The sequence below is a fragment of the Prosopis cineraria genome, unplaced genomic scaffold (assembly GCF_029017545.1).
Source record: "Prosopis cineraria cultivar Desert tree isolate PC_DT_omini unplaced genomic scaffold, ASM2901754v1 PC8, whole genome shotgun sequence".
Lineage (NCBI taxonomy): Eukaryota > Viridiplantae > Streptophyta > Magnoliopsida > Fabales > Fabaceae > Prosopis > Prosopis cineraria.
Window position 1 is genome coordinate 1,362,179 of NW_026555339.1, and position 25,514 is coordinate 1,387,692.

At 35.3% G+C, this 25,514-nt stretch overlaps 3 protein-coding genes and 1 pseudogene across 3 annotated transcripts; 1 reads left to right on the top strand and 3 right to left on the bottom strand.

Annotated features, from left to right (window-relative positions):
* The first annotated feature begins 560 nt into the window (after nucleotides 1-560).
* On the top strand, nucleotides 561-3,337 carry LOC129318482 (subtilisin-like protease SBT1.7). Its single transcript, XM_054963273.1, has one exon. It carries the CDS (start codon nucleotides 810-812, stop codon nucleotides 3,117-3,119), a length of 2,310 nt encoding a protein of 769 aa, XP_054819248.1. The 5' UTR covers nucleotides 561-809; the 3' UTR covers nucleotides 3,120-3,337.
* Nucleotides 3,338-6,470: 3,133 nt separating this feature from the next.
* On the bottom strand, nucleotides 6,471-8,502 carry LOC129318146 (3-oxo-Delta(4,5)-steroid 5-beta-reductase-like). The gene is made up of 2 exons (XM_054962754.1): nucleotides 8,252-8,502; nucleotides 6,471-8,171 (listed from the first exon to the last, which is right to left on the bottom strand). Exons 1-2 carry the CDS (start codon nucleotides 8,288-8,290, stop codon nucleotides 7,041-7,043), a joined length of 1,170 nt encoding a protein of 389 aa, XP_054818729.1. The 5' UTR covers nucleotides 8,291-8,502; the 3' UTR covers nucleotides 6,471-7,040.
* Nucleotides 8,503-9,942: 1,440 nt separating this feature from the next.
* LOC129318300 (3-oxo-Delta(4,5)-steroid 5-beta-reductase-like) lies at nucleotides 9,943-12,241 on the bottom strand (annotated as a pseudogene).
* Nucleotides 12,242-22,733: 10,492 nt separating this feature from the next.
* On the bottom strand, nucleotides 22,734-24,195 carry LOC129318738 (3-oxo-Delta(4,5)-steroid 5-beta-reductase-like). The gene has a single exon (XM_054963670.1). The coding sequence runs from the start codon at nucleotides 24,140-24,142 to the stop codon at nucleotides 22,991-22,993; it is 1,152 nt and encodes a 383-aa protein (XP_054819645.1). The 5' UTR covers nucleotides 24,143-24,195; the 3' UTR covers nucleotides 22,734-22,990.
* Between the last annotated feature and the right edge of the window lie 1,319 nt (nucleotides 24,196-25,514).

A 25,514-nucleotide genomic window follows, 5' to 3' on the forward strand; every position in this document is an offset into this window, starting at 1 on the left:
TGTTTCTTTTCTTTGCCTCCTTGATCAGCCCGTCTTGTTCTCCTTGTTAAATCCTTCAGTTAACCCCAAACTGCAATCAGCGACTCGGATTTACCTCCAACCATTCTGGTTGGGATTTCTGGTTTGGTTATTTTCTGAACTGCAGCTAGTGGAGGATGGCGACATCGCTTTTAGATGAGAGGACGTGCACAACTGAGTGGTTCTTCCACGATAAATCAGATTCAGATCTTTGTAGACCGCAATTAGAATCTAGCAATTTCTCAATCTCAGTGTACTGTTGGTTGCAAAGACAATAAATTATAGCACTAATAATGCATTATCCAATGTTTAACCCATTATATATTCTAATCCAAAATAAAATATAGGTTAGTGGTCATGTAGTAACAGAATTGCTATCCTTTTGATATCTCTTTGATTAGATTTGATGGCTTAAAATTTTCAGTCCACTGAGAGGACCTCTTAAGATAAGTAGCAAGGTTTAGGCAACAAACGGAATCAAATGCCCACTCACTTACAGGCTCGCGTGCTAAATCCACTACATATGTTTATGGCTCACGTAAGATTGAATCAACTAGGATTCTGCGTACATTGCAATTCCCTTTAGCAGCAAGCGGGGAAAATACCCTTAAATAAAAATGTCGCTAATTTACCGGTAGAAGAATCTTTACCTGTCACTGCAGATTCAACCCCTTCAAATCAACAATAAATACACGTTATTCCAGCATTTCTGAGGCAACAAAAGAAGCCAAAAAATCTGAACTCGACTACTTGAGAGGGGGAGAGAGAGAAACAAAGAGAGCCATCAAAATATGAAGATTCTGATTTTGAAGTTTCTTCATGTTGTGCTGCTGCTAATTTTGCATGGCCAATCCACGGCAGCAGAAAAGAAAACCCAACATCACTCAAAAAAGACGTATATAATTCACATGGACAAGTCCATCATGCCAGCAAGTTTCAGCAATCATCTCCATTGGTATGACTCGTCCCTCAAATCTGTATCAGACTCCGCAGAGATGCTCTACACCTACCAACATGTAGCTCACGGCTTCGCCGCCATCCTAACTGCTCAAGAAGCCGACTTACTTGCGAAGCAACCAGGAATCCTCTCCGTCATACCTGAAATCAGATACGAGCTTCACACAACTCGAACACCGCAATTCCTTGGATTGGGAACAACCAATGCTCACTTCCCTGCCTCTGACAAACAGAGTGACGTAATTATTGGAATACTGGACACGGGTGTATGGCCTGAGCATAAAAGCTTCGACGACACCGGTTTGGGGCCGGTACCTGCTAGCTGGAAAGGCCAGTGTGAGGCTGGAAAGAACTTCACTGCATCAAAATGTAACCGAAAACTTGTTGGCGCAAGGTTTTTCTCCAACGGCTACGAAGCCGCTTTTGGACCCATCGATGAAGCCTCAGAATCGAAGTCACCAAGAGATGATGATGGCCACGGAACTCATACCGCAACTACAGCAGGTGGGTCGGCTGTCGCAGGAGCTAGCCTCTTCGGTTTTGCTTCAGGGACAGCAAGAGGGATGGCCCCACAAGCTCGAGTGGCCGCTTACAAGGTGTGCTGGCAAGGAGGTTGCTTCTCATCGGACATAGCTGCTGGAATTGACAAGGCCATCGAAGATGGGGTGAATATCCTATCCATGTCAATTGGAGGAGGCTTAACGAACTATTACAGAGATATCATTGCAATCGGAGCGTTCTCTGCCATGTCACGCGGAATTCTAGTATCCACTTCCGCCGGAAATGCAGGGCCTGCTCCGGGAAGCTTGTCGAATGCAGCGCCGTGGATAACCACTGTGGGAGCTGGCACTCTAGACCGCAATTTCCCGGCCTATGTCACACTTGGAGACGGCTATAGATACAATGGGGTGTCTCTTTACAGCGGCAAACCATTACCTGATTCTCCAGTTCCACTCGTTTATGCTGGTAACGCAAGCTCCGAATCCGGCGAGAATCACTGTCAGATGGGTAGTTTAAGTCGCAGTAAAGTTGCGAGAAAAATCGTGATATGCGATCGAGGAGGGAGTCCCAGGGCGGAGAAGGGATTGGCCGTAAAATATGCTGGAGGCATCGGAATGATTTTAGCAAACAACGCAGAGTTCGGGGAAGAGTTACTAGCTGACTCGCACCTCATTCCTGCATTATCTTTAGGCCAGAAATCTAGCGACGCCGTTAAGAAGTACGTCTTTTCCAATCCCACTCCGACGGTGAAAATTAGTTTCGGAGGCACCCAATTAGGAGTCGAACCGTCGCCGGTGGTGGCAGCATTCAGCTCCAGAGGTCCCAATTTGCTTGCTCCAAAAATCCTGAAACCAGATTTGATAGCTCCGGGAGTGAACATTCTCGCAGGGTGGACCGGTGCAGTTGGACCAACCGGATTAGACATGGACGCAAGGCGTGTTGACTTCAATATCATTTCTGGCACATCCATGTCCTGTCCTCATATCAGTGGATTGGCTGCCATATTAAAGGGAGCTCACCCTGAATGGAGTCCCGCGGCTATAAGATCTTCCCTCATGACAACAGCTTACAGAGCATACAAAAATGGACAGACCATACAAGATGTTGCTACAGGCCAGGCAGCTTCACCTTTTGACTATGGTGCTGGACACGTCGACCCTGTGGCTGCCCTGAATCCTGGCCTCGTCTATGATGCTACCGTTGATGACTACCTCGGCTTCTTATGCGCCTTGAACTATAGTTCGACTCAAATAAAGCTTGTCACAAGAAGAGAATTTACCTGCGACTCAAGCAAGCATCACAGGGTTGAAGATTTCAACTACCCATCTTTTGCAGTGCCTCTGGAAACGGCTTCTGGCATCGGGGGCGGATCCAAAGCACCAACCAGTGTCCAATACAAGAGGACTTTAACTAACGTGGGGACTCCAGGAACGTATAAAGTTTCGGTGTCGTCGCAATCTCTGTCAATGAAGATTGTAGTTGAACCGCAAACGCTTAATTTTGAGCGACTGTACGAGAAGCAAAGCTTTACGGTAACGTTCACCTCTGCCTCGATGCCGTCGGGTACGACTAGCTTTGCTCATCTGGAGTGGTCAGATGGAAGTCATATTGTTGGTAGTCCGATTGCTTTTAGTTGGACATGAACATAATACATGAAAATTGGAAGGCTCTAGCTCCTGGTCTCAGGAACACATGTCCTGCGACAATGAAAATACAGGGCTTCCTGTTCCGGTCCATGGCCCTCAGAGCAATTGTATTGTATCCTATAAATTATCAAGAAAACTAGTCATATCATTATATGTAACTCAATAAAGAAAAACAGGATGAAGAAGAAAACAAGTTACAATAATTGGGTTCAAAATTCAAGCAGGATCCTATAACAGCGTAAATTCTGTCTTGGGCATGTAAATGGCCCCTGTTTTTAAGAAAAATTTGCAAATCAGTAAATTCATTATCATAAGAATATATATTATTCTTTATCTTTAATTTCAATTTCAATTTTCAATATATTTCATGATAAATTAGGAATAAATTTACACAATGATTTAGATTAATAAATACAACTAATAAAATGAAAAAAAAATTTACATATACTAAGTGATTTATATTTTGAATTGAAATTAAAATTAGTTAAAAAATGTTTATATTTTGGATTGAGGGAATATATTATTCAACTTATTGCTTACAAAGAGACATGTTAAACAGTGGAACGAAACCCATGGCCAGGCATTAATATTAAACCCCTTCATGCATTCGCAATACCTGGAACTGGATTCGAATCTCAAAATATTCAATGCTGTCATTAACCTTCCATTGTCCTTGCGTTCCTTTTTGAGACAGATCATAAGTTGTGTCTTAAACACAGAACATTGGACTCCAGGTGTGCCTAAAACCCAGCCCAAATTGGCCACACAATCTTCCTTCTGGCCCTCTTTCCTTTCAAAAAGATAGTACGGTATAAATTCCGAATGCTTCAAATCTTCCGCAAGAACTAATTTAGACTAGATTTGGTATCAGTCCAGAAACAATAGATTTCATTCACAATGTACTAATCTGATTACCATCCAAACAAGTCAAGTGTACGACTTAAAATCCCAAGGAAATCTTTCCATTGTGAGAGATTTGATATGGACGATATATCAAATCTAGAGCTGATATCAAAATGTGATGGGCTGAATTGGATTGGCAAAATGGGAAGTATAATTAGAGTTTATTTTAAATGTATCGCACATTTTTAATTGCAGCTTATCATAGGCTATTTGTTAAAGAAATTTAGGTTAGGGCCGGAGGCAGTGGGGCAGTATATTTTATAAAAATAATTTTAAAAAATAATTAAAATAATTATTATATAAAGCTAAGTGTATGGATATTAAAATTGCATAAATAATAGAATAAATCATACATGTTACAGTTGCCTTCTACATAATTTTATTTGTTAAAACCATTGAATAATTAGCTCAGAGTCTATGGCAATTTCCAGGTCTCGGCCTCAGTCTTCTCCCGTCCCAAATATCCCGAAGATGCATCCAATTATTGACAACCTCCTCTCCTCTCTTTTCTCCTCGCTTCTGCCTTCTTTCTTAAAAAAATTATCGTGAAATTAATTTATTTATAAATAAATTTTATAAAATTTAAAAACTACAATCAAATTTTTTAAGACTTAAGTATAATTTAAAATTAGAGTTAAAAGACAATAAAACCCCTATTAAAGATATAATATATCAGTCAGATAATTTATAACAATCACTTCAACCCTTTACAACACAAACTTTATATATTTAATAGTTAAATTAATTATGCATTATAAAAAAATTTAACACTAATTATTTATAACTACTTTATCAGTAATTTACAACTATCACTTTAATTTTTATAACTATAACTTTACATATCTTATAATTAAATTAATTATGTATTATTAATAAAGTTTAATATTAATTGTTTACAATTATTTAATCACTAATTTATAACTATAACTTTAATTTTTTATAATTATAACATCACATATCTAATAGTTAAAAAAGTTTGAAAAATTTGATATAAAAAATTAAATTTATAATTATAAAAAATTAAAGTCATAATTATAAATTATTAATGAAATAATTGTAAATTATTTGATTAATATAATGTATTCTTAATAGGGGCGTCATTTTCTCTGCATTCTAATTACAAATTACATTCAAATTTTAAAGGATCTGATTATAATTTATAAATTTTATTAAACTTATTTATAAATAAATTTATTTTATGGAATCTATTCGTAATGTTCTTTTTATTTTTACTTTCATTTCACCTTCCTCCCCAACGGGCACAGTTTTCCCTCTCACAAGAGTTTTCTGACACTTTCACCCTTCTCTCTTCCTATCTCTCTCCATTTTACTCCCTCCCAACCTCACAAGTCCTCTCCCACTCTCTACAGATTGAAATTCAGAAGAAGAGACTGTTATCACAAAGCTTGCATGCCCAAATTTTCTCTCCTACTTATGGGCTTCTGGGTTTCATTCTTGCTTCTGCATCATCTCAACTCTCAACAGACCTTGGTTAGTTCAATCCAGTGGGTTCAAATGGGGGGCATACCCAAAGGACTAGAATATGAACATGAACATGCGAACTGGATCGGGATCGGAGCTTGAACGTACCATGCTAACTTGCATCCATCTCTTTTGGCAGGGGTTTTCAGTCGCTTTATATTGGGTTTCAAAACCAAACGCTTCTCTCCTCACTCTTTCCTGCACTGCTTCTATTATTAACGTCCAGAATATGGAAGAAAAAGCAGAGTTGCATTCAAAAAAAAAAAAAAACAATCAAAAAGCAGGCTGATGAAAAAAAAACACTCGTCAAACATTCAGGAGAGTCTAAGATAATCTCCTTTAGACTCAACTGAATATGTTTTCAATTTGTTATCCCGCAAGAGAACGGGGGTTCCGAATCAGGCATTTATCATGATGGACAACAGTATAAAGAATAAAAAAAAATATAAAGAATAATAAAAAAAACTATGAGACTAATCAACGAAAGAAACTATGACTGAACAAAAATACAAGGATGAATCAGGCGAATTCAATGGTTCCCACTGACTAAATGTATTTTCAGCCAAAACTCAACGTTCATTTGTAATAGAATGCACTCAACTACGTCTTTGATGCTTTGTTCAAACAGGTGCCGAAAAAGTAATGGAACTATAGAGAAATTCCGTCAGTTTGTTCAAAAAGAGAGCAACATTCTATCAAAATTATGGGAGAGCACGCTTACTAGATTTAACAAACAGACTGAGGGCAATACTTTTAAACAGTCTAGAGGCAATAATGAATCACAAAAATTCATGAAGTTAGTAAGGCATCAAGCCAGATAAGATGCGTATCGTCCATTTTATACAAATGGCAGGACAACTAAGACCATATATACGGTATATCATGCAGTAAAATCCATTGAAACTTGTGCAAGAGTTAGGACCCACAAGGCCACCAAAAAAAAAAGGAAAACAGAGAACTCAGTCAGACAAATAAATAAAACATAGAAAGCAACTTCTCCGGGGGCAAAAAGTATTTGACATACAGATTTAGAACAGCACTTCAGACTCTTTTTTATCCGGCTAGACTACACGATTCATTGTCAATAATTTCCATTCAACGTTCATTTACAGCAGATAACCTGTATTAATGTTTAATAATCACCTACGCCCTTTTCCTAATCTTTACTCATCTTCCTCTGTCCATTGGAATTTGGAACCCATGACATGTCGGGTAGATCAATACTTTCAAACCAACAACTTTTCAATATGTGGCAAATGGTAGAAAGTTCGAATTCCTAACCTCACGGAAGGTTGTGTTGATTCCATTTTCAGCCAACAGAAGTACATGACCAACTCCAACTATGCTTGTTATAAATTGCAGCTACAAACTCTTCTCCGACTGCAATAGGCCCATCGATGGAAAATAATTTTGCTGCTCAAGGAGCACAAACATGATACATCATCTCCAATGTGTCTTATTTAACAGAAATAGTTTAAAATGTTTCTCAGGGCAAGCAGAAACAACTGAGACTGACACTATTAATTCAACACATTAAGGAACAATTTTGTAGGCCTTGGTCTTGTCTATCCAAGTTATAAAAGAATTCTTGGAGTTCCTGAATCCCAAGAAGCCATGCTCTTTGGCCTTGTTCATGCTATCCAACATTGCCTCCCCTCCAAACGTAATATCTGCAAACCACCAGTCACCGACCTCTTCCAGCTTCGTGGGCTGCAAATTATTCTCTTCCACGATCTTATCCCATATCGGGCCTTTGTCCTTCATCATCTCCGACAACCTCAAATTAGAACCTTCTTCAAACCCGTATTCTTCAATCCCAAACTGCTCGGCCAACACCTTCCACAAATGCTTCCACTTAAATACATCCCCATTGTTGCAATTAAAGGCTTCATTCCTGGCATATGGCTCCACCGCCGCCCATATGTGTTGTTCTGCGATCAAATCAGCATCCGAAGCAACAGAGTAACATTCCCAAGCCGCTTTTGTGCCGGGAAATTTCAAGGGAATTCCCTCGTGCTTGCAAATGGCCGCATACACACAAAGCGTGCCGATAAGGTTCATAAGACTATAAGGGGAAAACCCGAATATCGCTTGAGGACGGTGAATGGACCAAGACAAACCCTCTTTCTTGTCTGCCTCTTCAAACAGAATGTCCTCTTGGGTGTAGTAAAAATTGGGTGCGTCCAATCGGGGCAAATCCTCCGTGAAAGGCGGGTCATGGGGTTGGATCTTGCCGAATAGCTCGAATGGGCCAATGTAGTGTTTGCCACCGGTCTGAAGGCATATGTGGCGGAGATTTGGAGCATTGGGAATGACGGCATGCAAGACGTTTCGGAGCATGCCCCCATTAACCTTGCAATTCTCAGCCTCGGAGGGACAACTGGTCCAGGACACGTAGAAGATGTGGGTCACGTCGGTCAATCCGGAGAGCTTGGCTTCGGTGTCGTTTGGATCCGTGATATCGCACCGAATATAATCGATGGGATGATCGGCGTTCCACCCGGGTCGGGGACGGCGAGCGACACCGTATACCTTCCATGGTCCGCCGGGTGTATCAGCAAGAGGTAAGATCTCGGCTAGGCTATTCCCAACTATGCCAGTAACGCCAATCACAAGAGCCACGCTCTGGAAACTTGGTGGCTGTTCGTCTTCACCGAGTTTCTTCTGCAGAGGGAGACGGAAGAATCAAAAAAGTGGAAAGACGGATAAATTTAAAAAAGATAGAATTGAAGGAAGATGCTAGCCTTGGCAGCGCCGATTGCTCCAGCCCACCACCAGCTCATGATTCAGTCTTCAATCCGTGTCGGATGCAAAATAAATGTAATGATTAAATCCAGAAATTCAGACTACAGAGTAACTGGATCTATAGCTTTAGTTTATTGAAACGCGAATGCGAGATACATCTAACACGACTACACGAGCCACCAGCCATAAATGGCCGGTGTGCCGTGGCCCTCTCTGGAGAGTCCGGGGTATTGTCGTCCTTTCACCCTTGGATCACCGTATGAGAATTATCAATTATGCTATCATCATCATGAACAACCTGGCAACAGGCGCAATCAATCTCATACTGTTTTAAATATCATTTTACGTCAAGAATATAAAAAAAATGACAATAAAGAGAATATATAAATGGCAATTGAAGCTTAAAATATTATAATTCCTTTTAAGTAATATCCTTCTGATAATAATAATTTTAAATTAAAAAATTAAATTATTTTTGTTTAAAAATTTTTATGTAAAAAATTGTAATTTTTTATTCAATATTTATCATTTTAAAAATTATGATTACTTAAATAAAAATTATGACTAGTTAATTTTAAAAATTTAATTTTAATAAAAATTATAATTTTTTTGTTTAATTTTTATAATTTATATAATAAAAATTATTATTTCTTAAATAAAATTTATTATTAAAATATGTTATTTTAAACAAAAGATAATTTAATTATTTAATTTAACATCATTAACGTCAGAGGAGTATTCAGAAACTTAAAAAAAAAGACATTTTAAAAAACCTCATTATTATTTATATATTTTAATAAAATATTATTATTATTTTTTCTATAAAAAAAAAACAAGTCGTAACATATCTTTTGTCACGCTATTAATATCAATATAGAGCATGATGTAGAAGAGAGAGGGGATATCTATCTTGTTATATAAAGTAAAGGTGCCACAACTTTCAAGGAAGTCTAAGCCAATTAATATTTTAATATTATACAGTATTTAATGACACACCGTTTTTTTTTCCCCAACGATGAGATCCCATGTCTTGCAAGATATATTATCCTTCACTTTGTGATCCATGGTATAAAATAAAAAAAATCTTTATATAAAATGTCTAAACAAATGGTTTTTGAGATATTAATATTTAACAATTAGAAAATTATTAAAATTTTAATTTTCCTAGTTAGAGCTATGTACTAATCTCATGGATTACACTAAATCCTGAAGAATAGGTTCCATTGCTTATGAATAATATAAATTGTTAAGGCTTTTTATGCGTTATATTGGTGTTTTTTAAGGTGAATGATCGTGAAAAGTTTTTTTTTTTTTAAGTTGTATTTGTGGACTCCCTTGTATTTTTGGTTGTTGTTGCTATGCCCATAAAAAGAAAAGAAAAAAAATTGAAATATCCATGCTCCCATCTCAGAATTCTTCTTCATGTGGCGCTGTAGTTCCAAAATCAATTTTTATGTCAAAGTGTGTTTGCTGTTTGGATTTCAAAATAGAAAATTAATTATAAAAAATTGATGAACATGATATTTAGATAATATTTTTTTAAAATTAATTTTAATCAAATTAAAGATGTTTAGATAATTTTTTTTATAAAGAACATTATTTTTATAATGTAAATATTGATAAAATTAACTTAGCTAAAAAATAATTCCATGTATTTAACTTGAAATAAATTTAACAAAAGCGACAAATATAATTCTCAATCCAAACAAACTGTGTTCACTCCTAAGGTAGCTTGACATGTTAGCCTACTACACGTGGCTAGATCGCTAAGGGCCAGTCATCACTTGCTGGGGCAATCTCACTGTCTCCAACTCTCCGAGTTGGTTGAATAGTCTCCACTCTCCAATACTTACGAGTAATTTCCAGACTCTTCAGTCCTCATTTGTCACGCCTACCCAGTTACCCTCGACGGTGCAGGTCAATAGAATATTAATGGATAACAATGTCACAGCAAATAGATTACAAACATGACACTATCTCAGAACGCGTTTTATTTTAGAAAGGGGAGGGGAGAACTTCACCTAGGAATAGGACAAGTTGAAATTAAACAAACACAATGCCATGCTGCTCCTTCACCAGTATCACCGTTTGAGGCACAATCTTGTAGGTTCTGGTTTTATCTATCCAAGTTATAAAAGAATTTTTGAAGTTTCTGAATCCCAAGAAGCCATGCTCTCTGGCCTTGTTCATGCTATCCAACACAGATTCAACGCGCAACAAAAAATCAGCAAACAACCAGTTACCGACCTCTTCAAGCTTCGTGGGCTGCAACTGATTCTCTTTCACAATCTTATCCCATACCGGGCCTTTGTCCTTCATCATCTCCGACAACCTCAGATCCGATTCTTCTTCAATTCCCCATTCTTCAGTCCCAAACTGTTCGGCCAACACCTTCCAGAGATGCTTCCACTTAAACACATCACCGTGTTTGCAGTTAAAGGCCTCGTTCCTTGCATATGGGTCCACTGCCGCCCATATCTGCTGCTCTGCAACCAAATCAGCGTCTGAAGCGACGGAATAATTACACTCCCACGCCGCTTTAGATCCCGGAAATTTCAAGGGAACCCCCTCATATTTGCAAATGGCCGCATTCACGCAAAGCGTACCTATCAGATTCATCAAACTGTAAGGGGAAAACCCAAATATCACTTGAGGACAGTGAATGGACCAAGATAAACCCTCTTTCTTGTTCGCCTCTTCAAACAGAATGTCCTCCTGGGTGTAGTAGAAATTGGGCGCGTCGAGTCGGGGCAAGTCTTCGGTGACAGGTGTGTCATGGGTTTTGTATCTTGCCAATCAACTCAAACGGACCAACGTAGTGTTTGGAACCGGTTTGAAGACATATATGACAGAGATTTGGAGCATTTGGGATGACGGCCCGGAGGACGTTCCTGAGCATGCGACCATTCACCTCGCAGTTCTCGGCCTCGGTGGGTCGACTGAGCCAGGACACATAGAAGATGTGGGTCACATCGTTCAATCCGGAGAGCTTGGCTTCGGTGTCGGTTGGATCGGAGACATCGCACTGGATATAATGAATGGGATGATCGGCATTCCAGTTGGGTCGTGGGCGGCGAGCGATGCCATATACCTTCCGTGGTCCGCCGGGCGTATCGGCGAGTGGGAGGATCTCGGCTAGGCTATTGCCCACGATGCTGGTAACACCAATCACTAGTGCTACGGTCTGGAAAGTTGGTGGCTGTTCATCTTCACCAAATTTCTTCTGGAGAGGAAGATGAAGAATGAGAATGGTGGGGGGGCAGAAAAGATAAAGGGATAGAAATGAAGGGAGTGATAGAGAGGAGAGATGACTTGCCTTGGCAGCGCCGATTGCTCCAGCCCACCACTAGTTCAAAGCTGATTCTCGAGTCTGTGAGAGGAGGATGCCAGATAAATTAAGTAATGGATCGATCCAATCTTGGAACAGGATTTACAGCGTTTGCTAGTCGAAAGTAGATAAATCTTAACCGCCGGTTAATCATAGACTTATCTCCCCAGCAGAGTCGGTGGGTATCGTCTCGTCTTCTCTCTGTTGAATCATTGATCATTTGACAAGCGTTTTTTTGGGAGTTGGCTTCCCTCACAGGGGGCAAGCCGTACGCAAACTCTGCTGGCAAGTTAATATAAATTTAATTTAAACAATTAAAATTTAATATATTTTTATTTCAATTTAATATGAATGATATATATTTAATATTAAAAATTTATAAAATTATAAAAAAATTAATATTAAACTTATACTAGTTAAAATATATTTTGATAAAAAATTTAATATTAAATATAAATCATTTATATTAATTGTAAACTCTCTGAACTACTTAAAGGATGAAGTATGTATTTGACTAACGTTTTAGACAACGTGCGAATAAATATTAGACTCTTTGAATTGCATAATTTTTCTGAAAAGCAATTTCCAAGCAAACAGCCAAAAAAACAACATGGTGGATATTGCTCACTACCCCGTTCCCCACCTGGGTACGGTGCACCATCGCTAAGTTCTTAATTACTCAAATTGGCTAAGCCACCTGGCACCTGCAGATTTGTTCCCCTCCCTAGACCAGCGGGAAATATCAAAATATATCCATCCTTCACCCCTCATCCCTTCATCCCATGGTGGTTATTCAGTACTTTGCATGGAAATTGAAAGCCATGTCTTTTGCACCTGTCGACTTTCAAGCTTTCATTGAAAGATTGTGGTATCTGGCCGAACAAATAAAAAAGAATGATTTTTTTTTCCCTTCTCTGTCTTTCTAATCAGCAACACTCCGTTCTCGTTGCGTAATAATTATGCACGATTTCAGGAACCTCAACAATAAAAAATAACACTTCCCCCATTTTAAATTATAAAATATTTTTAAATAAAATTTTATATATTAATAAATTTTATTAAACAAAATTTAATAATTTTATTTTTTAAAAATAAAAATATAAATTTTTAAAAATATTCATCATTTAATATATTGAAAAAAAAATAAAAATTAATTATTAAAAAAATAAAAAATAATATTAAAATTAATACATTTAATAAAATCTTAACTTACCCAAAATATTTTATATTTTAAAATAAAAATATTATTTTAAAAATATTTTATAATTTAAAATAAAAGTAATAATAATAATAACAAGAGGAGTGGTTGCAATGCATGACACACCATCTCGATTGCGTTTTATTTTATTTCAAGGCATCGAAAAACTTCACAGAGGACAAATTGGAGACGACAGAAGCTCAGGATCGTCTTTCCCCGGTGTCATTATTAAGTCACAATCTTTGCAGGCTTTAGTTTCGTCCGTCCTAGTTATTAAAGAGTTCTTTCCATGGATCAAAATATTAAATCAAATAAAAAGCATGGGATGGGCTCGTTTTCAAGATTTGTAAAATTTATAGAACGAGACATATTTTTATATTATTTATCTTTTATATTTTTCCAGGAAAATAATCTTTAATGTTCAAACTTTCTGTGCCTAAATTTGTATAATTATCAATTTAATTTTTAAATTTAAACTTGAAATAATTCAGCTCTATACTTGAATATTGAATAGATTTATTTCTTATTCTTCTAAAAATGAAGACGGATTCAGGGGATGTAAACGAAGAGGAATGACACAACGTCAACAAATAAATCAAAAGACGGAAATGTTACTTGAAAAAAAAAAATTAAAAAGAGTAAAGGGTGTAAACTTTTGCCGGTTTTGATTAGAAAGAAAAAATGAATAGAGCACTGTTTTAAAAATCAAACTAATTGAATTATCAATTCACGGTTCATTAGTTAGACTGTAGCTGAACCATGGTCAGACCAGTTATAGTTAAATTAATATATTTTAATAAAATATTATTAGCTTAATATAAAAATAATGATATAAGAATAAAATTTTTAAATATTAATAAAATAAATTAAAAAGATCAAATTAAATTTTTAATATATAACTTTCAGTTTGATAATAAAATTTCTATTATTTAAATTAAATATGATTTTAGAAAATTAATAATTATTTATAAGTAAAAAATGATTTTTTTTAGTCCTAAGCCTTGATTATTGGCTTGAGATTTGCTTTGGGTGGTTTCACCCAATAAAAAGATAGAATTTATTTTTTATTAAATTTTAACAAATATTTTAATAAAAATAAAGAGATCATAATTGATGGTTTGATGTAAATGTAATCCTACTTCCCACACGATTTTAGCATTGATGATGCACACTGCCTAAAACAACTTTTCCCTATCTCTTCGCATTTTTCTAATGGCTCTATAATGGAATGTTATTTGCAACTTTTAGATGGTGAGCTAGAGTTGGAGGCAACTCGACTAAAGGCTAAGGTAGAGGCATGAACTCGCGATCTTGACGGTGACGCAAAACTCTAGACTTTAGAGCTAGGGTGATGTTGTCACAAGCTTCCCTTTGAGGCAGTGATGCAAAATGCTGGAGTTGGGTTGAGGGTAGAGGCACGTCGATGCTATAATCGAAGATTGAGCGACCCTGGAGATGAGAATGGCGAGAGAAGAGAAGGGGGAGACTCCATGATTGAGATGATGAGTTGATTCTAAAAAGTGAGATGAGATTTGATCTGAGATTGATATGAGACTGTCAGAGCTGAGTTAAGACTTGAGAGATAGAGCCCTATTTTTTTTTCTTTTTTTTTTTAAGTTTGACCCAGATTAAACTGGATTGGTTCATTATGGGTTTTGAGTTAAATCCGATTTTCTCAAAACTGTCAGGTGCAATCTAATCCAAATGCTAAATTGGTTTAGGTGATTGGACTGAGCCATTTTATTCAGCGGGTCATGGTTAGACTAGTCGGACCATCTGGTTCGATTTTCACAACATTAGAATGGAGATGTATCAAAATGGGTCAAGTTTGTTTGGGTGCTCAATATTAAACACGCTGTATCATTAAAGCATGAGAAGAATCATGAGTTATGGCTATTCATCCATCCTTGGGAAATCGCATATGCCCATTTTCTAATTTCTTTGTATGACTTGTCTGAGAAAATACTGCCATTGGGGTTGAATGTAGAAAGGAAGCATTAGAAGGGCGAAAAAATTGGGCATTTGCCAGTTGTCCCTTTTTTAACATAAGATCACAAAAAAATATGTAAAAAATACAAAAATCAAGTCATATCAAGTTTTAAGATTGACACGTTTAGTTCAATTCCATACATCACGATTACATGTAATCATGATGCATTCTGGTGATTCCTGATGTTTGGTTAAGCTTTGTAATGTAAAAAGGATTACATTATGTGATCTTGATTCCCTCATAATGTAACATCCCAATTCTTAATTCCCTAATTTATTAAGATTAACGAGGATAATTAAGTAAGTTGATGTGGTGTGTGGTCAGAGAAGAATAATAAGTGTTTTTAGTTAGAATTTCAAGCAAAAATTAGGTCCAAAGTGAAATTGGATCACTTAGGGACCAAAAAGTAGAGAAAAACAAGTTAAACAGCCTCTGTGTCACACAGGGCCATCGGGCGAGAACTTCCTTCTTTGCACCACATGCTGTAATGTGTGGTGATAGGCACCGCAGCACACAGTACGAAATTTGTAGAATTAATACGCGAACTAATGTGAAAAATAGAAAGAAAAGAGAGAACAGAAGAGACACACCAAGCTCTACTAAGATTTTCTTGTGAACCACATTGAGAGTATTTTGGAGGCTACAAACACTCAAGGTGAGTATCATACCTATTAGTCTCTTCATTTCTTCCACATTTATGAGTTTATAGTTAAGGTTTGATAGTAGAAGTGAATTTTCAGTCCATGTGAGTTATGAGTTTGAATTTATTAAGTCAAATGAAGTTAATGGGAGTAGAATAGAATATCTAAACCTAGTATAATGAATTTTTGATCTCTTGAATTGTTGGGCACCATTAATATCGAAAAATTTTCATTTATTATGGTTGGTTGGAAGATTGTGATGCCATTAATAGAAATTTAATGGTTCATTATTATTATTGGGGACTAAAGGTAATAATTAAACCCAAGGGATAGGCTCAAATTCTTGTAGAGTGAATGTTGGGTAATTTATAAGTGGAAATTAAGGGTTTAATACTTGAGATTGTAATATTGATGAAATTTAACTTGATTGATTGTAGTGTTTAGCTCTTGGTCACCTATTGAATTGAAAAATTCAAGCTTAAAAGCTAGTAGATTGAGAGATAAACCTTTGACTTCTCAAAGGTTTGAGATAAATGGGGAAACCCTACTTTGAATAATTATATGTTAATTAATTGATAATCAATTATAAAATATGAATTATGAATGTTACATGCATAGGATTGACTTTCAATGTGAAATCATGTATTAGTTTTAATGAGTGTATGAAAATTTAAATATGCATAATGCTATTTTTGGCTTGAAAAGCAAAATGTAAAGTCAAGAGGATTTTCAAACTATAAACATGTTGATACGTTTTGAAAATAAATGTGATGTTGTGTAGAGGTAATAATATGTTAATGAGAAGTGGATTTTGAGATAGGTGAGAATAATGTTGAGAAAATGATGAGAATACATACTTGGGTAGCGCACGGTTGTGAGCCCAACGTGATTGTTGTGATAATGAGTAAATGAAAATAAAAACGTGAAAACGAGTGAGTATTGATTATGGCATGATCAGTGGTGGGAGTTTGCCTAGAAATTAGGAGTAGAAAAAACTCTATATGGTATTTAGGCTGCCCTCCAGTACACGAGGGTATAGCCTTATCCCACAATTTGTTGAGGGACTATCCTATAGTTTGTCGAAAGATTAAAACTTAGCTATCTCTACTAATTTAATAAGGAGAATAGCTTAGGATATGAGACAATCTAGAGATTCGAGAATGGGGGGAGCCGTGGTTCAAGAGTAAATCATGTGATCTTTAGCCGAGTCACACCTCATGATTGGTGAGCTTGGGTAGTCCAGTCACACGAATGGAACCTTATTTAGTGTTATAGCCTACGGTTTCAATTTGAAAAAATAAGAAGGTTATAAGGTTCATTGATCATTGCCTTTATAAGTATATGATGTGTCACACATGTTAAGTTGTGGCAAGTCATATGAATAATAGGTCAAGGTCACATATCTAAGAATATGGTGACAATGCACCTGGAATATATGAGATAAAGAAGTTACTAAAAAAAATGAAATGATGAGTTATGATATGTGTGAATATGTTTTACATACTTAGTTTCTTATGCATATACTTGATTTATGATTGATATATAACTGCATAGGGTAGACTTTACTTTAATTATTAATTGGCTAGATTCACCCCTTTTATTTAACACTTTTTAGGCTCTAGCTCTAGTGTAAAGAAGGAGAAGGCTCAAGAGGCTAGGAATTAGCATATTTCTTCTATATGCCTTTGGCTTAGATTTATTTTGTGTAATAGTATATAAACGTTAATTCTAGAATGCATGCCATTACACTTGCATTATTTTGTTGTTGAAAATGTTAGATTTGTATTTTGGGCCCTGAGTCTTTATGTATGTTGATATATATTTGTTAATAGGGTTAAATACTAGTGCAAGTGTAGAAATAGATACTTGAGCATGCTTTGATTGTTTTGGGTGCAAAGTAATGCCAATTTACCTCCCCCTTTGTTTTAGTAAAAAAGGGGTTGAGGATTGAATTTCTATTATGCTATGGTTTCAATGTGTGTGATGTGTTATACTGATAGTCTTGAGTCTAATAAACTTGGTCTAGGTGTTACAAAAGGCTTTTAACACATGTTAAGGGTTTTGGACATCTATTTTGTGTGAAAGTTGTGAAAAATAATTAAAATGTGTTTGGGTATCTAACTTTCTAGTATGACTTGTTTTAAAAGTGAAGCTCATGCCATTAGTTAGTTAATGTTAAAAGCTTTTCGTAGACACCTAGATCACTTCAATCGAATGTCAGACGAAGATTGAGGAGCGTCGGAAGTTTCCTGATTCTGCTGTCAAACAATAGCAAAATCAATTGAGTTTTTATGCAACACACCACAGTGCATGGCGCCTAAGCCACAGTACGTGGCACAAAGAGTGACACACCATGATATAGCATGCATAAGTCACGGTGCATTGCCCTGCATTACAACACATGTTTTGTTTTTTAACTATTTTTGACTTCTTTCACTCTTCTGAGATATCTCATACTCCTGAAATTTACTTTACTTTGATATGAAGGATTTTGTCTAATTTACACTCTTTTTTTTTTTTGAAAACTTGAGATCCTTTAGTTTTGAATTAAACCTTGGTAAGCATTCTTTGGTTTAATCCTTTAATTACTATGAGTTTTACTGGTTAATATAGTGGTGTGAGAATATTACACAGAAGGCTGCATCTAGATTACATAGTTGGACCTTAGAATGGGGATTATAGGGTCAAGAAAAGACAATATGGACCTTAAAAAAAAATCAAGCGACGCCTCTCCCTCTTCCACGCCCAGCCTCCATCTACGACAACATCACTGGTTTAGCCTCTCTCCAACCATGTCGTCGGCCTTTATTTTGTTCTCCAGTGGCTTCATCGAAAATTATGGGTTGTAAGACTAATGAAACATTATGCGAAGATCCCCTCCTCAGTGGTTGCCGTCAAGCTCTGTCATTATTGGTGCTGACATGCTGAGCTTCTTTCACAGTGGGTGCCGTCAAGCTCTATCATCATGGGTGTCGTAGATTCGGTGAGTTTCAATGGGTGTCATAACTGTAAGCTCCGTTGGTCCAAATCTAGTGACTAGTATTACTTGAAGAAGTAAAATGAAAGTAAAGGAGATTGTTGAATCTTGGTGAAGTGAATAATGTCATTGCCGTCATTATTCTTCTTGCATCATTCTATTTTCATCAAACATGAGCGATGGAAAAGCAAAAAGGAGGTTGAAGGATTTTTTTTTCCCAATGGTTATTGGCTCTTTGCAGGAAGAAGGGTGATTTGATGATAGAGGAAAGATGAAGGATTTTTTTAGATGATGGCAGTGACGTCTTTTCATTTTTATGTTAATTTAATAAAATATAATTATTAATTTTATTTTATTTTTTTTTCAAATCTCATATCAAACAAACTCATATAATCAACATTACATTATATTTCATTCCCTATCATTACATTACATTACATTACCATCAATTCTGTGAACCAAACAAGGTCAAAGATTCTGTATGCCAAAAATGAATAATTAAAAATAAGAAGATTTGAATTATCTTGATATGCCTGTTAAGCGAGTATATCAACGTACCTGTTAGTGTTGAGATTTGAGGATTAAGAAAAAGAGGGACTTACCTAAAAATATATTTTTATTAATCTTTCAAACTAGAATTTAGACAAATACTCATCACTCTTCTTATATTTTTCCCTCACTCTTCTCTTTTTCTTTTGTCACTGGCACTTTTCCTTTCTTCTCACCTCACGTCACATACACACGCACCTCCCTCTTCTCTGTTCGCTGTACCACACGTACAAATGACATACTTGCAGATCCATACTACTCCAATGTCGGTGGAGTTTTTCTCCTCAGCCTTCTCTATTTCTCTTATTTCGCCACCATAACCAAGAATCTGCTAAAAGCTAAATATTTTAATATAATCTAGAAAATTCTGGAGAGAGGAAGAGAGTTGGTCATGACATCTTAACAGTTAGTTTTTCTAAATATATAACTTTCAAAGAAGTTATGCTGGATGAGCGAAAGAATGGATATTAATTTATGTGAATTTAGTATTTCAACAAAAATTAAGAACAAAAATGTTTAAAAGTTCAATCACATCACTAGAATGGTAGTGAAGATATTTTGAAAATCTTCCATTATCTAATTTACTTTCTCATTATGAAGGACTGCAACCTCATTAGAACCACTGGTCCATCAATACAGAGTTGGACCCATCCTACTTTCGAAGAACTCCGTTTAGCTTCAAATCCAAGCTTGCTGTTAATTTACTCAAAATATTCAATTGGGATTGAAGTCTCGTATCATTGATTATTTCCCGGGTGCAAGATCGCCACAGTTCTTCCTTAGTTAATAGAAATATGAATGAAAGAAGCGTGGCTTTGCACTTTTTTGTTGCTTTACACTTGAGCTGCCATTTGAGTTTAGTATTGGACGGAAACCTATAGCCCTTCTGGTTCATAAAATTCAACATAATATAATATAATCAAAAGTAATGGAATGTAACGTTATTTATTTTTTATATTTAATTTAATAGCCATAAAAGTGGAAATACTAAAACTGTTCTTAACAACAAAAATTTTTACTTTTAAGAATGTAGCGAATCATATATTCATAACTCACAGCAGATAGATTACAAACAAAGACACACTATCTCGATCACGTTTTATTTTAGAAGTTGGTTTCTTTTTTTCTTTGGGGGGGGGGGATTGTTTCGCCAAAGAGTAGGACAAAGTTGAAACAAATCGATGCAACGCTGTTCTTTCACCAATATCACCGTTTAAGGCACAATCTTGTAGGCTCTGGCTTTATCTATCCAAGCTGCAAAAGAATTCTTGGATTAGTTCCTGAATCCCAAGAAGCCATGCTCTTTGGCCTTGTTCGTGCTATCAATCACCGATTCAACAAGCAGCATAAAATCAGCAAACCACCAGTTACCGACCTCTTCAAGCCTCGTGGGCTGCAGCTGATTCTTTTTCACAATCTCATCCCATATTGGCCCTTTGTCCTCCAAACGCGAGCTATTCCATTCCCAGCCGTAACTGGCTGGTTAATCACATGCATGGACTTATCTCCCCAGGAGAGTCGGGGGGTATCGTCGCTGTATCAACAACACTCATTTGAACAATTAAAGAGTAATGATTTATTTTGTTTGTTTTTTCAATCAACATCCATTCTTGCGACAAAGCACGATCAGGAGCCTCGACAATATAAACCATATAAAAATAAGAGAATCTGTTGCCATGTGACATTATCTCGAATGTGTTTTATTTTATTTGGAGGAATCCAAAAACTCCCCATGGACGACAAGTTGAAACATCACAATCCGATGCTCTTCTGTTGCCGGTGTCATTATTAAAATCTTTGTAGGCCTTGGTTTTATATTATCTGGCCTAGTTATCAGAGTTCTTTGCATGTATCAGTACCAAAATACTTTCTTTATGTTGAATCAAATTAAAAGTAAAAGAGAGGATCATTTTTCATATTATTTGCAAAATCTTGAGAATGAGACGCATTCCATATTTTTGATCTTTTTGTATTTTCTCAACGGGACACTCTTTAATGTTTTTTGAATATTTTATTTTATTTTACATGCATCTGATTACATTATTATCTTGTAGTTTTGTATTTTTTTTATTTAATTAAAGGCATTCCATGTGTATGTTAAAGTGTGTTCTAGAATAAGTAAATTGTAAACTTTAAAAAATTTTGAACTGAAAATTGGGGGGGGGGGGGGGTTTACAAGAGACGCAATAATCTTCGATTGATATCCTCTCCCTACCTGAATCCTCTCTCAACAGCATTTGATCGTATTTACATTGCATCCAAGGGGTGACAGAAGCAAAAGACACAGCGACGTAGAATGATTAATTATTTTCAAAGGTTATATTTGAAGCATACACTGTTCGATTCATTTAATTCTTGAATGATGACTCTTGAATGTTGAAAGTTAAGGTTATTAAACTTGTAAGTTTAAACAAACTTATAATAAAAATATAAATTCATATTGTAAACTCAAATCGTAAACTCGTAAGAGTTTACTTCTATTAATAAATAGTCATTAAAATATAATTATAATTTAATTTAAATATATTAAAAATATAAATCATTAAAATTAAACTCATATGCATTGATAAATTATCATATACAAAATATAAAAAATTTAAAATTGAGGAACTTATTTTTGAAATTTTTGTTTTCTTTTTTATTAATACTAGTTTTGACATTTCAAGTTTTTTTTTTTTGAACTAAATCTTATAACTTTTATAAATTAAATTCTTCATAATATATGCTTAATTCACTCAAGTAAAAAAAATAACGAGTTTAACAAATTTGATCAAGCATGTATATAATTCAAGTTTATGAATTAGTTGGCACGATTTTATAAATTAAAAATGTAAAAATAATAAATTTAAAGGTAAAGTCATGAGTTTAATTAAATTTATATTTAATTTAAATTTATAAGTAAATTAATATAATTTTATAAATTAAAAATATAAAAATATTAAATTTATAAGATTAAATTGAGAGTTTGATAATTATGATTGAGAGAATGTTTTTAGGATGGGGAAAAGGAGGAGTTAAATTGTATGATGTATGGATAGTCTAATCAAAGATTAATTAAAAAAAATCCATTTTTTCAACCATCCATTGATGATCTGTTGTTTATTCAATCATTCCAATGTCAGTCATTCGTTAGAGGATCTGTTGTGTTCATTCAATCGCTGTACTTTTTTCTATCCCTTCTTATTTATTCTTTTTAAGCAACAATATAATACTCCATTATTGTTATACTTAACAAGCACAACCTCATCAGCTTATTCAACAGTAATAGAAACTAAGAGGATCTTTTGTGACTGTTGCCATGTGATACACTGGATGGTGCTAATCGTCCAGCAAGATTTGAACCATTTAAATTTAAATGGTTTAGATTTTTTTAATTTTAATTTTAATTTTAATTTTATATTTTATATTTTATAAAAATAAAATTCATAATTTTTTATAAATATATTTATTATCAATATAAATAGTACTGATTTAATTTAAATGATTCAATTTAATGTTATAATTTTCATAAATTAACTATCTAAATGTATTCTGGAGAGTCTAAATTTAATATTAAATTTTTATTTGTAAGGTCTAGATTTAAAGTTTTTATTTTTATTTTATATTTATTAAAATAAAAAATATTAAAAATTTAATAAAATAAAAAATTATTAAAAAATTTAATATTGAATCTGTCTTGTTCAGAGTATATTTAGATAATTAGTTTATGAAAATTATAATATTAAATTAAATTACTTTGAATTTAAGATTGAATCAATATTGTTCAAATTGATGATGAATATATTTATCAAAAAAAAATTATAAATTTTATTTTTATAAAATATAAAATTAAAATTGAAAAAATCTGAACCATTCAAATTAAAAAAAATTTGAATGGTTCAGATCTTGCTGGATGATGAGCATCACAGTATTCAGCAGCTTGCTCAGCACCGAAATCGATTCCGTGATACACTATCTTGTAAGCCTTTTAATTATATATTTTTATGTAACCTAAAAACTTCACCAAGAAGTTGAAACAACTCAATCCGACGCCGTTCTTTCACCTATGTCATTACTTAAGGCACAATCTTGTAGGCTTTGGTTTTAGCTATCCAAGTTATAAAAGAATTCTTGGAGTTCCTGAATCCGAAGAAGCCATGCTCTTTGGCCTTGTTCATACTATCCAATACGGAGTCGACACGCAGCATAAAATCTGCAAACCACCAGTCACCGACCTCTTCCAACTTTGTAGGCTGCAGCTGATTCTCTTTCACAATCTTATCCCATACCGGGCCCTTGTCCTTCATCATCTCCGACAACCTCAAATCCGAACACTCTTCAAACCCGTATTCTTCAATCCCAAACTGTTCGGCCAACACCTTCCAGAGATGCTTCCACTTAAACACGTCCCCATTGTTGCAGTTAAAGGCCTCGTTCCTTGCATATGGGTCCACCGCCGCCCATATCTGCTGCTCTGCGATCAAATCAGCATCTGAAGAGACGGAATAGCACTCCCACGCCGCTTTAGAGCCAGGAAATTTCAAGGGAACCCCCTCGTGCTTGCAAATGGCCGCATACACGCAAAGTGTGCCGATCAGGTTCATCAAACTATATGGTGAGAACCCGAATATCACTTGAGGACGGTGAACGGACCAAGACAAGCCCTCCTTCTTGCCGGCCTCTTCAAACAGAATGTCTTCTTGGACATAGTAGAAATTGAGCCCGTCGAGTCGCGGCAGGTCCTCGGTGAAAGGTGTGTCATGGATCTGTATCTTGCCAACTAACTCGAAGGGACCAACATAGTGTTTGGCACCGGTTTGAAGGCAAATGTGACGAAGATTTGGTGCATTTGGGATGACGGCGCAGAGGACGTTCCTGAGCATACCTCCGTTCACCACGCAGTTCTCGGCCTCAGTGGGTCGACTGGTCCAGGACACGTAGAAGATGTGAGTCACATCGGTCAGCACAGAGAGCTTGGCTTCGGTGTCATTTGGATCGGAGATATTGCACTGGATATATTGGATGGGATGATCCGCGTTCCATCCAGGTCGAGGACGGCGAGCGACGCCGTAGACCTTCCATAGTCCGCCAGGAGTGTCTGTGCGAGATAAGATCTCGGCCAGGCTACTACCGACGATGCCAGTAACACCGATCACAAGAGCCACGCTCTGGTGGTCTTGAAGGGAATGCCAATGGCTTGCAGGTTCAGGGGAGCGCCACCAGGTCATTGTGAGAATATGCAAAGGAACGTGACGGTAACTAGGTCAGACACAGTGAGGGAGAATGTAGATATATATATATATATATATGTTGAACGGATCATGCAGAGTGAGGGGTTTTAACGTTTTGTTTCTGAAAATAGATACTCAGATGACAGCAGCCGTGACGCCTCTCGGCAACGACCACTATTGGACCCTCTCATTTACCAACTTTGTCGGTATTGTGGGAATGTGAACTGCTTTCGCTCGCTCCCATTTTGAACCTTGAACATTCTTCTTCGATATCCCCAGCAAAACTTTTATATTACGGTATGTTAAATTACAAGAATATAGGTATAAATAATTACAATTGTGAATATGAATTTTACTTGGTAGGAAATTAAATAATATTAGTTCACCTATTTTTTTATTTTAGTGCTGTTAACTTTGCCACACATTTTCATTAAAAAAAAAATGAAAGTATCGTATGAAGTATCGTCATCATATTGTCATCCTTTATCGTGTGATGTAGAAATATGTAGAGGATTCATGAAAATGCTTGGCGAAAGAAGGGGAATTAAAAATTTAAAACATGTCGTTGAATTGTGCGTCACATGAGACGGCAAGCGGTCAGAACTCTGAGGTGCCGTTTCAAATTAAAAGACCCTGGCGTCTCCCAATTGATTTCCTTAGTGGCTTAGTCTCATAAGTTAGCGTTTGGTTTTCACTTTATCAAAAGCTAATTCGCAAGTTGTCATAATAAAATTTCTATTTAAATATATTTTTAAAAAAATTAATTTATTAAACTAAGAGTTATTTTGATAGCATAGGATGAAAATGACATTTAAAAGTAATAATAATGTATATATAATATAAAATTTGAAATATTTAAATTATAAAAAATATTTACATGTCTAGCTTGTTTCAATTTTGAATTAAGTTTTTATAACTTGAAAAGTAATTTTTTTTGAGAAAATCAATAATTCATTATTGATTTAAACCTACATGGATTAATATATTTAATGGATCAAGCTATAAGACTTTAATTAAAACAAAATAAATTACAAATACTTATTTCAAAATTGAGAAAACTATAAGAATCAACAGATTAATTTTTTCTAAAATTATAAAATATAAAATGAACAATATAAAAAATTTTTAATAATTATTCTTTATAAAAATTTACATATAATTAATTCAAAAAACCTCACTTTTGCATTGCCCCTTTACTTTGTCACAACTCACATAAGACTCACAAGGGCATAATATTCCATTATTTATTTACGGCTTTCGATCTATTTTTGTTCTCATTATTTTATTCTATCATTGTTATTGTTATTAGTGTCATTATTTAATTTTTACTTTACGCCTCTCCACTCTCATCACACACTAGCAAATAGGC